This window comes from Zootoca vivipara, chromosome 6, assembly GCF_965207765.1.
Source record: "Zootoca vivipara chromosome 6, rZooViv2.hap1.1, whole genome shotgun sequence".
Lineage (NCBI taxonomy): Eukaryota > Metazoa > Chordata > Lepidosauria > Squamata > Lacertidae > Zootoca > Zootoca vivipara.
Window position 1 is genome coordinate 16,034,132 of NC_142589.1, and position 14,471 is coordinate 16,048,602.

General features: G+C 47.8%; 1 protein-coding gene across 2 annotated transcripts in view; it reads right to left on the bottom strand.

The window, feature by feature from the left end:
• Positions 1-14,471, bottom strand: part of DVL1 (dishevelled segment polarity protein 1) — a 93,547-nt gene that overhangs the window by 13,246 nt on the left and 65,830 nt on the right. For both annotated transcript variants that reach the window (XM_035121027.3, XM_035121026.3), the window contains exons 5-10: positions 10,078-10,216; positions 5,691-5,784; positions 5,130-5,199; positions 4,288-4,427; positions 3,008-3,084; positions 1,999-2,066 (exon numbers count right to left, since the gene is read on the bottom strand). In XM_035121027.3, the coding sequence (XP_034976918.2) occupies positions 1,999-2,066; positions 3,008-3,084; positions 4,288-4,427; positions 5,130-5,199; positions 5,691-5,784; positions 10,078-10,216 (588 nt within the window). The remainder of the gene's footprint in view (positions 1-1,998; positions 2,067-3,007; positions 3,085-4,287; positions 4,428-5,129; positions 5,200-5,690; positions 5,785-10,077; positions 10,217-14,471) is intronic.

Here is a 14,471-nt window from a genome sequence, read left to right on the forward strand (position 1 = left end):
AGGCGGCTTTGGGCACATGAAAAAGCTTGCATGCAACATAGCTCCCGAAACCTCCCCTCCTCCCCACCACTTGAAAATGGCTAAGGGTCTTGGCAAACCCTTAACAAAGGTCTCTATAATGCACTGTGCTGGATGCTGGGTGGTTCCTAATAGTATTTGCATTGCTTCTCCCATTTCTCCCATATACAGTGGTACCTCTACTTACGAATAACTCTACTTACGAATGTTTCTACTTACGAACAGAGCTCCGTCCGCCATCTTGGATGCGGTTTAGATAGGATTTTTTCTACTGTACTTACAAATTTTTAGTTAGGGTGGCTTCGACTTACGGATTTTTTCTCACAATGCATTCCTATGGGATTCAACTTACAATTTTTTTCGACTTACAAATGTGCTTTCGGAACGCATTAAATTCGTAAGTAAAGGTACCACTGTATTGCATTTTATTGCATTCTGCAGAATTCAAACTGTGAATACAATGAAATGCAATATTCATTTTCTTTTATTATTTCATACCATTCACACACCGCTTGGTTGTAAACAACAATGACAACCTCAAAGCAGTTTACGGAAAAGGTGGAACAATAAGGTTATCAATGAAAACAATTAACGGCGATAATTCGAAACGTTCAGAGAGATTAAAATCACCAGTAAACTAAAAACAGATAAAAAGGCACATCAGCGTTCTAAACATCTGGGTAAGCTTGTCAAAAGAAGGAGATAAGGAAAACACAATTAAATATCAATATTTTATATTTATATTTATGTTGTGAGCCACCCTGAGATCTACGGGTATAGGGCAGCATACAAATATAATTATTCATCTTCATCATCTTCCAAAACCTTCTGACATAAAAGCTGCTTTGGCTGCCCATGCTAAAAAGGCCCTGCATCCAGGGTACCTATTGGCCAGTCTTCTAAAAGCATAAATAACAAGCTGGGCTTTCTGCCGTTGTCTAGCCAATCAGAACAGGATTCTGCTTGTTTCATTTCAGGTCCAGCTCAAACGTGCACTTTCAGTTCCAGCAAATAACCTCAGGGACTCTGGGCTAGAGAACACAAACCCCTTTAAGGTCGGATCCATAGTTTACAAATGCAGAAACCCTGCTGCCATGTCTGTTTTACCAAGAATTTCCTTGTGCCAGTCCTGACTCTTATTTATTTCCTTCCTGCATTTACGGTCTGCCCAATTAACTGCATCCTCTGGGCGGTTCACAAGTTGAAAGTAATTAAAATACAAAATGAAATAATTTAGCAAGCAAGGCAATAGAGACAAAAGTAGCACCAGCATAGAATGAGCATAAAGCCAGCATAAAAACTGTGCGAAGCAGCATAAAGAAGAGGGACGTCCAACTTCCAAGAGACTGCGATCTACTCACACGATTAAAATCTGGCAGTGATCTAAACCCTTTTTGCGGGGATTCAGGTAAAAGTTGTTGAGCTTTTTTAGGGAGGAACGTTCTGTATTTTGGGGGGTTCAGTTCAGAACTGTCTGTTGAGCTATTTTGGGGGAGGAACGTCCCACTTATGGGGTCTAATAAATGAAAACAGGCGCTCAGTGATAGAGCGCCAAGGAGACAGCCTCACAGCAAAAAGGCCAGATGGAAGACCCAGCACTCTACCGTGATCTACCAAAACCTCCCATGGATCGACCAGTCACTCCAGATCGACCTGTTGGACATCCATGGTTTAGAAGATGAAACCGTTTCATTGGGTGACTCCCTAGATGTGTATTCTTCAACCTCAGATCCCCGGATGTTGTGGGACTACATTTCCCATCAGTCCCAGCCAGCAGGACCAACAGGCGGGGATGGTGGGAGTCGCAGTCTAACAACCGCTGGAGATTACATAGCCTCTCCACTAGCATCACTGCTCTAGATCAAAAGTTCCCCTCTTTCCACAGCAGCAGCAGCAGCACTCCTTTATAAAACCTTGTGTATGATCAATGCCATGAACTGTGTGTGCTTTAAGGCTGTTCGCAATGGCTGGATCACTCACCTCTGGGGATTGTGAAATAACTCCGGGGCGTAGGATCCCAGCATTTGGCCACTGTTAGGCTGATAGGGCTGGAGAAAAAATGCAGAAAATAAATATATATTATGAAGGGGACGAAAACAGAACACTCAAAGGAATTACCTTATTACGTTCTGTCAATGGCTGCCTATCAGGCTTCCCACCAGCCACATGGTTCCAGGCTCCTAATCTCACCACCCCTCTGCCCTTTGATTCTACTCTGAGCTCTTCACTCAGTAAAGCTTAAGTGCTAGAGTCCATCTCAGACAACACCGCTTCAAACTCACAGGGGTGGGAAGGAGAGAGGCCTTATTTTGATTGCCCTGCCCTATTAGAAATCATCAACAAGAAACGACAACACCTCACTGCATCTGGTAAAGTAGTGCGCCAAGGAGAAAACTTCTAGTCCTCTCTGCGCCTTGAGATACCAGTTTTCTACATGCAGGAAGTTTTAAAAAGAATAACTTGGAGGTTATCTGATATATCATGTCCTCACATCTCCTCCCTCCATGCAGCCCAATGTGGGATTCTGACAAACCCCGCAGCACTCACTGCGAGTCTCAGGGTCTGAGTTTTGAGAACTTGGGAGCCTTATTTACACAGCCCCCCGAGTACACCCAAATCTCAGAACCACAACATTGTCTCTTCATAACCCCGAGCCTGAACCCAGGCTGATTTTGGGAGTCAAATCAAATGAAATCATTTATTATACAGTCTCAGACCAGACAAAGCACAGCACACAAAGGATGAAAAGCATGAGCATTAAAACACACACTTGTTTAAAATACAATATAAGACAAAGGACAGATTTTGGGAGGTTGCTCTCTGCACTGGCTGCAGTCAATAAGCTGTACCAAGTCTTTCTCAGAGTACACCCACTGAAATTAATGCTGACTACATTAAGGCCAAGGGGTTTACTCTGAGTAGGATACAACACATCAACTGCAGGAGTAACACAAACACACACCGCCCTGGCTTTGCTACGATCACTCACCCCGGCTTGGAGACGATTTCCCGCAAGACCCGCACTGCGTCATCGTTGCTCATGTTCTCGAAGTTGACCTCGTTCACCTGGAGTGCAACACGGGAGGAATCTGTTATTGCCAGGGGTTTCCCCTCCAAATCGTAAGAAGATGAAGAGGGGCCTTTCTTTGGGTCAGATCAAAGGCTAAGCATTCCGTTCTCAATTTAGCCAATCAGAAGCAGAGGCAAATTATGGGGAGGAAGGCTGGTTTACCCGCGCTGGGTGCCAACCCGAAAGGGCATTGCAGGGGGTGCCACAACAATGACGAACAATGGAAGGCGAGAGGCACGGGGGGGGGGGAATTTCAGTGGTGCACTGGGTGCCGCTGAAATTCTTAAGCACAAAGTCTGCCATTGTCAGAAGCCCAGGAGGAGGACATGAGCACAACAGCTGCCTCCCAGCTGAACACTGGACTGAATGCTCATCACCTAGAGCCCTACTCCAAGGAACTTCATCAGGTGTGGGGATCCTGTGGCCCTCCAGATGTAGCTGGACTCCCATCAACCTCAGCAAGCATGGCCAATGGCCAGGGATGATGGAGTTGTAGTTCAACAACATCTGGAAGGCCAAAGGTTCCCCACACCTGGCATACAAGGATGGCTCAGTCCCCAATGTGGCCCTCTATACCTGTCTACCTGGCCCTCAGGAATCTTGTCAGGCCACACCACCACCCCAGCCCTGCTTAGCATCCTCCTGGGGTGTTTTTGCCTGGCTGGAATGCGTCCTTCAACTCGGATGATGCCCCTTGCTTGACCAGGTGGAGGACAGAAAGGCGTGTGTGTGGAAACCAACCTGCTGTACAAAGATTAAATTTTTAATTCATTGCTCCGCACACTTTTGCCTCTGGCCCCACCCACCAGCGGCATGTGACCCCCAGGAGGCTGCCTGCCAGCAAATCGCCAACAGGACAAGAGCCTCGTCCTGCGCTCGCAGGAATTCATGGCACCCCACAATTGTGGAAAGCGATGACCCCCTGACTTTCCAAGAGGATTAGACCAATTCATGGAGGATAAGGCTATCGCAGGCTACTAGCCACAACGGCTATGCTCTCTTCCTCCATGGTTGGAGGCTCCTGATTACCAGTTGCTGGAAACCACAGGAGGGTAGAGGGCTCTTGTGCCTGGGTCTTGGTGGTGGGCGTCCCATAGGAGCTTCTGGTTGCCCACTGTGAGAAGAGGATGCTGGATCTGTTGGGCCTTCGCCCCGATTCAGAGGCCAAGCTCTCCTTAGGAGCCTAGGCTTGTGCCAACCTGTAAGAGCATGTCCCCCGGTTCGATCCTTCCGTCAGCCGCCACAGCGCCGCCTTTCATGATGGAGCCTATGTAGATGCCACCATCTCCCCGGTCGTTGCTCTGGCCCACGATGCTGATTCCTAGGAAGTTGTATTTTTCTGGAAAGGAGAGAGAGGAGAAAGAGTGTGGAAATGTGCAATTGGAGGAGGGCCACAAGTGGCCTTCTAAATAGAACCCACCCACCCCCTTGTCCCCTACTGGAGGGGTCTAGGGCTCTCTCCCCCCGCCCTCAGAGGACTGGGCCATTCAGATGGGGGAGAGAAGCAAGGTTAGCTGAGGCATGGAACCAGCAATTTTGAAAGGCTCGTCACAGGGGTAGCCAACACGGTGTCATCCGGATGTTGTCAGACTCCCAATGCCCACTATAACAATTGTGCTTTGAAATATACCCCCTAATTGCAACTTTTTATGTCTTTGTTTTGTTCATATACAAGAAACACACCAAACAGCCAGTCATGCAGAGACACAGCAGGGACCCTCCTTTCTGGATGTTGTGCCCAGTTCAGGGACAGGGAACCTCCATAAGTTGTTGGATCCCTGACCGCTAGTCATGCTGGCTGTGGTTGATCGGAGTTGGAGCTCAACAAGATCTTGACGGCACCATGCCACTTCCCCCAGTTTCCAAAGTACCGAGTTACTGGTTGTGCACACCTAGCTTGCTTCGGTAGAGGCAAGATGGGTAGAGAGTCATTGCCACATCACAAATGTGCACGTTTTGCGACTGCACCTTCCCACCTCAGCGTTTAGAATCCCTTGTGAGCATGCCATGACATAACAGCAGCTCAGCCAATAGGGCTTACCCATGTTGAGGGTGACGGTGATGATGTTCAGGGACATGGTAGAGTCTGTGATGCTGCTGAAGGAAGACGACTGAAAAACAAAAAGGAGAAGCTGGCAATAATGTGCAGTTTCTGCAGTTCAGAACGTGGCTATTGCAAGAGTCGGCTGGGCAATGACATAGGCAGAAAGCCAAGAAACGGTTCAAAGGCCAACTTCAGTGGCATCTTTATAAATAAGACTACAACACGAGGCTGCTAGCCCACACATACCTACCGGTATGTTAGCATTGAAAACAAGAGGAAAAGAAGAACTTTCTTTCGTTGCCTGGGGATGCTTGTTACTCACCACAGGTGACCAGGCAACAGCTATTTACAATTTTGTCTAAAGCAGGGATGGGGAACCTGCAGCTCTCTAGATGTTTTTGGACTACAATTCCCATCATCCTGGAACACCAGCCATGCTGGCTGGGGCTGATGGGAGTTCGAGTCTTGCACTATTTGGAGGGCCACAGGTTGTCCCGTCCCCGTCCCCCGCTTCACGCTCTTAATGAAGGCTGGGAACTCCAAACCACAAAGGCTTACCCGGTCAATCTGTCGCATCTTCTGTTTCCGGCGACGGCGTTTGTGTTTCCGGATGAGACGGGAGGAAGTGCTTTGTTCTGTGGAGCTACTCAACCTGGGAGGGGGAGAAAGAGGACAAAGAAAGAAAGAAAGAAAGAAAGAAAGAAAGAAAGAAAGAAAGAAAGAAAGAAGGAGAAAATTCAGAACACATTTTGACAGGTTGCAAAATTTGCTTTCTTTTGCCCTCATAGTTGAGCCTGCTGCCAGTGAAAACACACTGCGTTGTATCCAACTCAGTTCTGCTCAGAATGAATGAATAAAACTTTATTTGCTTTAGCCATCGGCCATAGCAACAAAAGAGCATTGCGATATACACAGAACAAAATAAAAAGTTGATTCTAATAAAACACAGTTTAGGATCCTGAATCAGCAGTCAAACAGTGGACCTTATTCTGATTGCCCCAGCTAAAAAACATTGCAACCTTTGCTGTCATCTGCTCCTCTTCACCTGCCAGGAGAAAAGACACCGTGGCAGTGGTTGGACGACCTGGACTGGACAATAAAAGAGAGGTGATAATCTCGTTCCCCAGGTCTTTGTAAAGAGTGCATGCCAGGAGGGCATGCGCCACTGATTCGGTGCTGCCATCTCCGCAGGGACATGAGCGTTTTTCGTGTGGAATCTGTTGGAATCATCCCTCAAGTACAGCCGAGGGCTATACATTCAGTCTTGCGAGGGTAAAAGCACGTCTATATTTTGGAATTGCTAGGTTGTACAGATAGGGTGCGCTGCTCAGGATAAACCCACAGAAATCAATGGGCTTAAGTTAGTCATGTCCATCCACTTAAGGGATGGTGAAAACCTGCTGAGAACAGAATGGAGGGGACAAATAGACCTCGTCTCTGCCTTTGGTCTTCTTATCCCATATCCCATAGGAACCTGCTTTATGTGGAGCCAGACCATTGGTCCAGCTAGCTCAATATTGCCTAAACACTGACAGCCACTTCTTCGGATTTCAGACAGCTGCTACCTGGAGACGAACCCAGGACCTTATGCATGCGAAGCAGGTGCTCTACCACTGGACTATGCTCTTTCCCCTAAGCAAAGCAATGGGGATGGTGCTTCGAAAGGCTGCTAGGGAAGTCTATCCCAAGGGGAGACCCTTAGGGTAAGGGGCTCTCCTTCAGATGGTAGGCTTTTGCTTCCCCTCAGTTCTTTTCCCACCACACAGCTTGGGGGTGAAGACAACTGGGTTTTTGGGAGCTCTGTTTGTTGGCCCTCTTGTACTCCTTCCTGCCAAGGATGGTCCGATGGGCAGCCTAGGAAGGTGCAGTTGTTCCTTAAAGAGACTCCACTGAGAAGCCGTCACCTGCTGTTCAGTGGCTCACCACAAGGGGGAGCTGCAGGGTGATGCCGCCGTTATCGACTCCCGAAGTTTCCAAAACAATCTCGTTTCTCGAAAAGACGGGAAGGAAAGCGGAATGGAAACAATGTGCTGTTTAAATTAGGGATCCCAGAAACAATGATCTCACTCAATATGTTTATCTCACAGGGACAAAGCTCAGGGATTGTCAATGCTATTGCACAGACCGCATTAACTGTGATTCACTTAAGGAACACAAATAGGAAGGGGCAGTTCTGTTATTTGGTTGCAAACCCAGGTTTGCCACTGAGGGGACCAAGCCAAGCTAAGCCAGACTGTGGGAACCTGTAACCTGTCACAATTGATGCAGGAGAAATTCAAACTCATTTGCATTTCGATGAGAAACTCCCTAACTCTGTGCCTCCCAAACCAATATGCAAACCAAAACATGGCTATTCTCTGAAAATTCACACTTCTTTGAATTTTACGATGCAGTGGTCCAACCGAGCAATATGTTTAGAAAGGCATGTATTAGGGAAGAGGTGCATAAAAATGCATTGATTCGATAAAGATACTACAAAAATCCACTGTGTTAGGGAAAACTAATCACAAAAATGTGTACATGACTAAAAATTATGGAGAAATTTGCAATAAAATGCTGGGGTTTTTTTTTAAAGTAATTGTGAAAATGTAAGTCACAAATTGTTGTGGAAATGTTGAAAACTGCAAAAATGAGTAACTTCAGAGAACCAAGGTCTTGCATGTAGGGAAAGGAGTTTTAAACCTACCAACCCTCCTGGCACTGCATTCCCTAATATGAATAATTCCTTCTTCCCTCCCCACAAAAAGCCTGCGAATTGATTAATAGCTACTTTTTGCCAAGGGAGCACAGTGTTTGGTAGGAATTGACAGATGTCTCCATTCATAATGAAAAGGAAAGGTCTGTGGCTCGGCTGCAGAGCACCCCCTTTGCATGCAGAAGGTCCCTAGCAGGTGTGGCATACAATGCTACTCTACGTCTATCCAGAAAAGGGGAAAAGTAGAGTACTTACTCTCCGGCTGCATGCATAGCATAGCAGACATTTAAAGCACACCGCTAAGAATCCTGTGAACCGTAGTTTGTTAAGGATGCTGGGAACTGCAGCTCTGTGAGGGGTAAACGACAGTTCCTGGGATTCGAAGGGGGGTGCTTCAACTGAACGCAGACTCTCTTATCTATGCAGACGCATATTTCTCAAAGAAGAAGAAAGACCAGAGTACTCACGCACAGGTGGGGCATGAGGGATGTGCCCCCTCTCTAACACAATTTCCAGGCCTCCTTTCTCAGCCCCACAATGCTCCCCGCCCCCCCCCCCCGCAAGTTGCTGGTACACAAGTGCACTTGCGCCGGTGTGTCCTTTCACAATGCCAGACAAAAAGCTTTGTTAGTCTCTCCTCTTGCTGTTTTGTGCAGAATAATCCACCCCCTTCCATATCTCAGGAGCTGCCGCCGCCGCTGCCCCCCCCCCCCTTCCCCAAGCTCCCCCACCGACGGAATGTCTCATCCGCTTATGAACATCATCTTTGTAATATTAAACAACATACCTTGGCACATTCCACCCCGACGAACTGGATGGCCGGCCAGCCAGCCAGCCAGCTACTCGCTTGTGCCAAGACTCCCTCCCTCAGCTCAGAAAGGAAAAGGGGGGAAAGGGGCCCTCCATAGCAGCCTTTGCAGTCATTCGTTTTATTTTATTTATTCTTCTACAGGGAAGGATCAAAATCTGGAGCAGGGTGGGGAAAAGGGGCGTTATGAAAATGTACACTGAGGGTGGATCTAGTTGGATCCAGCGTGCGACGCTCCAGTAACCCACTTTGGGCTGCTCTTAATCCAATCCCAGCATAGATCATACACCGCTACAGAAATATTCCACTTATTTAAAAAAAAAAAAAATGGGAAAGGAAAGGGGTGGGGGTTAAAGATGCTGTGTTCCTTTGAGAAGCCTAAAAGGGGGTAGGGGAAGAAGAGAATGGATCAGAAAAGAACACCACATTGGGCAAACGGGGGTGGGTGTCCTTTAAGAAGTTGGTGGCCGAGCACCCTCCTTCCCACGCAGAGAGCATAGTCCAAGTTTGGCATTTCAAAAAATAAAAAAAGGACAGGTGTGCAAGGCATCACAAAGCCTTAGTGGCACAGGAGGGACAAAAACTATTATTTCTTTGGTATTTAATACCTCCTAGGTTTAATAATAATAAAAAGGTAAAGGACCCCTGGATGGTTAAGTCCAGTCAAAGGCGACTATGGGGTTGTAGCATTCATCTCGCTTTCAGGCCAAGGGAGCTGGCATTTGTCCACAGACAGCTTTCCAGGTCATGTGGCCAGCAGGACTAAACCACTCCTGGCGCAACAGGACACCGTGGCGGAAACCAGAGCAGACGGAAACGCCGTTTACCTTCCTGCCACAGAGGTGCTTATTTATCTACTTGCGCCTGTATGTTTCTGAACTGATAGGTTGGCAGGAGCTGGAACAGAGCAACGGGAGCTCACCCCGTTGCGGGGATTCGAAATGCTGACCTTCCGATCGGCAAGCCCAAGAGGCTCAGTGGTTTAGACCACAGCGCCACCCACCTAGGCTTAATAAGGTAAGTGTCAGAAGTGGAAAGACTTGTATACGGTGGGGTTGCCAGATGTGTGCATAATCATTGAAGGCAGGTTATTGCAGGGTGTAACTTGGATTAAAGTTTTGCCATTTGTTACGACAAAGTCCTTTGTGATGACTCTCTTAAGAGGAACTCAGGAAGCTGCCATTGTCCCATCTCCGCTCAGTGTTGTCCACGGGGTCTCTCCATACCTGCAGAGGCAGGGATTGAACCTGGGGCCACCTGTGTTACACTCCAATTGCTGAACTACGGACCTTCCCTTAAGGCACAGCAGCAAAAGAAGGTGCCTGGTGGCAGTTCCCAGGGCTTCAGGCAGAGGGCAACCCTGAGCAACGGTGAACCATTGGCAGACTGGCTACGAGGCACCTTCCTGCGCTCCTTGCCTCGCACACAGGCCCGTCCGTTACCTGCTCGTGTTTTCGTCATTGTCGGAGTCGATGAAGCTGCTGGACTCCAACTCGCTGCTCATCATGGTGGAAGAGCTGTCGTAGCCCGGTGGGTGCTCCCGGTGTCGGTCCAGCTTTGGGTGCCCATTGATGCGGGAGACTGCAGGGGAAGGAAGGCAACATTACACTGAGAAGGGCTCTGGACAAGGAGACCCGGGTTCCAATCCACAGTCAGGTGCAAAACTTGCTAATTGACCTTGAACCCATCAGTATTTCTCAGCCTAAACAGCCACACAGGGATGTATTCAACCCTGAGCTAGTGGCTGAAAGGGCGGCTATTATTCATCACTAAGAGCGCTGTTGCTGATATATTTATAGTAATATATATTATATGATGTATTCATTATCAATCACTCCAGGATGTTTAATGGGAAGCGATTCCTAAATGGAACAAATAAATGATTGCACCACAACACTGAGAGAAGCATAGAAGTATCAAGCAAGTTAGGGATTCAACTACTTTCGTCGTTTTTAAAGAAAAGAGAATTCTTTACAGCAAAATGCTATTCCCCGGCATTCAATCACACCCCTGGTGCAGCCGTCTTCAGCCTTTTCAGACAGGTATCCATCTTTCGTCCAAATGTGCACAAGGACCCATTTGTTAATTTTTTCACCAGCTGTGCATACTGGTTGTGGGTTGCGCTATCATTGCATTTACTGGCATGTTGCAGAAGATACCAGCAAAAACAAACACATGCCAGTGGAGGGGGCACAGATTCAGGAACACAACTGGAGGTTTTCTCAAGACCAACAGCTTCGCCTGTGTGTGTGTGTGTGTGTGTGTGTGTGTGTGTGTGTGAAAATCGAATAAGGATTAGTACCTAGCAGGAGAAAATTCTTTCCAGATTACTTAGTTGTGTTCAATAAAGAGCAAACATGTTTGGGCACCTCCAAATATCTTCTGCTGACCCAGCTTCCCCTTGTCAGACTGCCAAATTCTGAACTGAAAACCTGTGGGGATGGAAAGGAAGGTCTCTCTCTCACACACACACAGCCGGGTGCAAAGGAGTGGCTAGTCCCAGGTGTCTGATACAGACCCTGAGCACAGATTCCTCATTCATTGCCAAGTCAATGATTGATCCCCAAAGGAAACACACACACACACACAAAATCCACTCCCACCTATTATGAAGAATTAATGGCCCACATCAGCTGTTTATGTGAACTGGTTCTGAGAGATGGAGGGGAGAGGGAAATTCACACAGACAACTCCGAAAACAAGGGCAGAAGAAGAGACCCAGGGGAAAAGTTCAACCCCTCCCATACCCATCAACTTGGGAAGAAATATTCTTCTGCCCCATCTCTGATATTGCTTTAGGCCAGTGAAGGGAGATGACAAGCCTTGGGCATCAAATCTGGCCTGCCAGCTCTGTCTGGCTATTGAGAACCCTCCCCAGGCTGTGAGACCCCTAGATCCCAAAGCTACAATAACTCTGCTCTGCTTTTTTAGCTTGAACTAGAATGTGATATACTTCTCATTCGCCTGGATGGTGCAAAAGCTTAAGTTTTGCAGAGCTGGAATGTAATCTGCTATGCAGTGTTCAGAGTCACCCTGGTTGGTCTGCCACCGTTGGCCCTGCCCCACCACTGGTCTGCGGCCCCCAAAAAATTGTCCATGAGGAAACGTGGCCCTCAGAGCTGAAAAGAGTTCCCACCCCAAGGAGAGAGACAGGGAGAGAGACAGGGAGAGAGACAGGGAGAGATTGAGCAAACTTTCCCAAGAACGTTTCAGGCGTGTGTTTCTTCAAGCCAAATGTTCTCAGCACAGCACTGGAGGGAAGCAGGACTGTGTAAGCAAAAGATGGCGAGGCTCTGCAGGAAGGGAAGGATTCCTCCGGGGTGCAGCTAGCAAACTCCCATTGCATTACCACCTTACCTCTTATATGCCCACTCGATCACTTCAATCTGATAAACTGATACCGTTCCAGGTGCTATATGAAATCTGTTCTGCACTGGTAAAAAGTCGACCTTACAGTGTGACAGCACCCAACTCTTTGGAACTCCCTGCCTATTGACATCAGTGCCTCCGGTATACTCCTTTCGGCGCCTGCTTAAAACATTTTTGGTTGAGCAAGCCCATCCACTTGTTCCGAAGTTGGCATATGCTTTAATCTGGTTTTAGCTTATTATAGATTTAAATTGCACTTAGATGTGTGTGTTTTTTTTGGGGGGGGGAATACCTGATATCTGCTTTTATATATAAACTGCTTGGTGGTTCTATTTATAATCAAGCTGGATATAAATTTTGATTAAAAAATAAATAAAAGTGGCCCTGATGGATCAAGCCAACCCTCTGCGTAGTCCAACATTCTGTTTCCCCGCATTGACCAAGCAGTTACTGGGAAGTCTGCAGGCAGATCCTGAAGGAAACTTCCTGCCCACATTCTTGCTCCCCAGCTGGTACACTGCCTTGGAACTTGGAGGCTCAATTCAGCCCTCATGGCTAACAGACAGCAGCAAGGCATCCTACACGATTCTGCCTAAACCCCCTTTCAAAGCCATCTGTCGCCATGTCTTGTGGGAGCAAGTTCCATGCATCAGTCATGCACTGCATCACTAGCAAGTACTTCCTTTTTTTCCACCATAGGGACATCGGAAGCTGCCTTGTACAGGGTCCACCTAGCTCAGTACTGTCTACACTGACTGGCAGCAGCTCCCCAGGGTTTTCCAGGAAGGGGGTCCCTCCCAGCCCTACTTGAAGATGCTATTGGGGACCTTCTGCATGCAAAGCAGATGTTGTACCACTGAGCTACAGCCTTTCCCTTAAGATATAGGAACTTACACTGAGTCAGACCACTGGGTCCATCTAAGCTAAGTATTGTCTGGCTCTCCAGGGTTTCATACAAGAAGCCTTCCCCAGTCCTACCAGGAAATGCCAGGGGTTGAACATCGGACAGCCTGCATTTAAAACAGATGCTCCAGCATGGACCTGTAGTCTTCCTTATCCTGAATCGCCTGCCAATTACATTTCAAAGACTGGGTTAGCATTAAAGAGCATTAAAAAAAATTATTGCACTGTAGCTAGAGAGCTCTTTGGACTTCATCTGTCATCTGGAAAGGGGAAGAGATGGGAGTGTGTACGCAGCTGATTTTGCAAACCAAGGTTGCAGCAGTCCCATCAATGCATCAACGCACCGACGAAAACTCCTTTTGGAAGACAGAACCACATGCAAGTGGTTGGCACCTGCCCGCCCCACCCCCCGGAAGCGGTTCTTAACAAGCCCGATACCTACAGTGATGTACAGGAGGCGGAGCTTCTGGGTAGCATTTGATTGGCCTCAGAAGGCGACACCCCCAGGGGGGAGAGTGTTTCGTGCTGCTGGCGGGTCTCAGAGGGGAGCATGGACGCAGCCGTGGCACCACACGGGGTCCATCCCGCTGCGGCCGACCTCGGCCCAAACATTCCCAAAACGCAGAAGTCACCATCTCGGGCGGAGGGAGCACCCTTTGCCAGGGTGCACCACCCAATGCAAAAAAAGGCAAATCCGCAGTGACCACAACACGTTGAGGTGTCAACCTCTCAGCTCGTAGCCTGTGTAAGTTTAAGGAAGAAAAGCCAAGCGCTCTGAACAAAGCTATCCCAGATGTATTTGGGAGGAGGAGGAGGAGGAGGAGGAGGAGGAGGAGGAGGAGGAGGAGGAGGAGGAGACCACGCAGAGAACTTCAGCAACTCGGCTGAAGCATTAAGCAAAACTCAACCCCAAAGAGACTCAGAGACTGCGCAAAGCACACTTAGGGAGATCAGGAGGCCTCTTTGCTCCTTGAAGGAATCCCAAGAAGATATTTCGCCAAGCGCCGGATCTTCCCCGAAGCTGCAGGAAATAAAACACGAATAAAACACTTTGCAGCCACAAATGGGGGGGGTGTTATTAAGAAAGGGGTCACTTTCATTTTTGTAATTATTCCCAGCAAACCCACCCCCCCAAATCCTTTTAAAGACTGGGATCCTGGGATGCACAGGATAAAGGCTCTTCATCCCTAAGCCATTTCAATTTGCATGATTATTTCCAACTAACTTGTGCTGGATTATAGCGATAAGAGGCATGGGGCAGTGGTGTGCTTTGTGGAGAGATTTTATTGAAATGTGTGCATTTTTAAAAATTGCCGTATGAAGGCCAAAACAGTTGTATGAGATTAGATTTTCAGACCATCGTTAAGGCACAAGGCAGTAGCTGGCAGGACATATACCCAGATGGGGGCTGGGGTACAGCTCCCCTCATCTCCGAAAGGGGAAGGGTGAATCTGTCATTTCAGTTTTCTCCCACTTTCTAATTTTCCCCAAGCTTTTAAGTTCAATTCTCAACATTCAATCCCCTCAGTTTGTACATTTTAAAAAAGGTCATTCCAAAAATCCA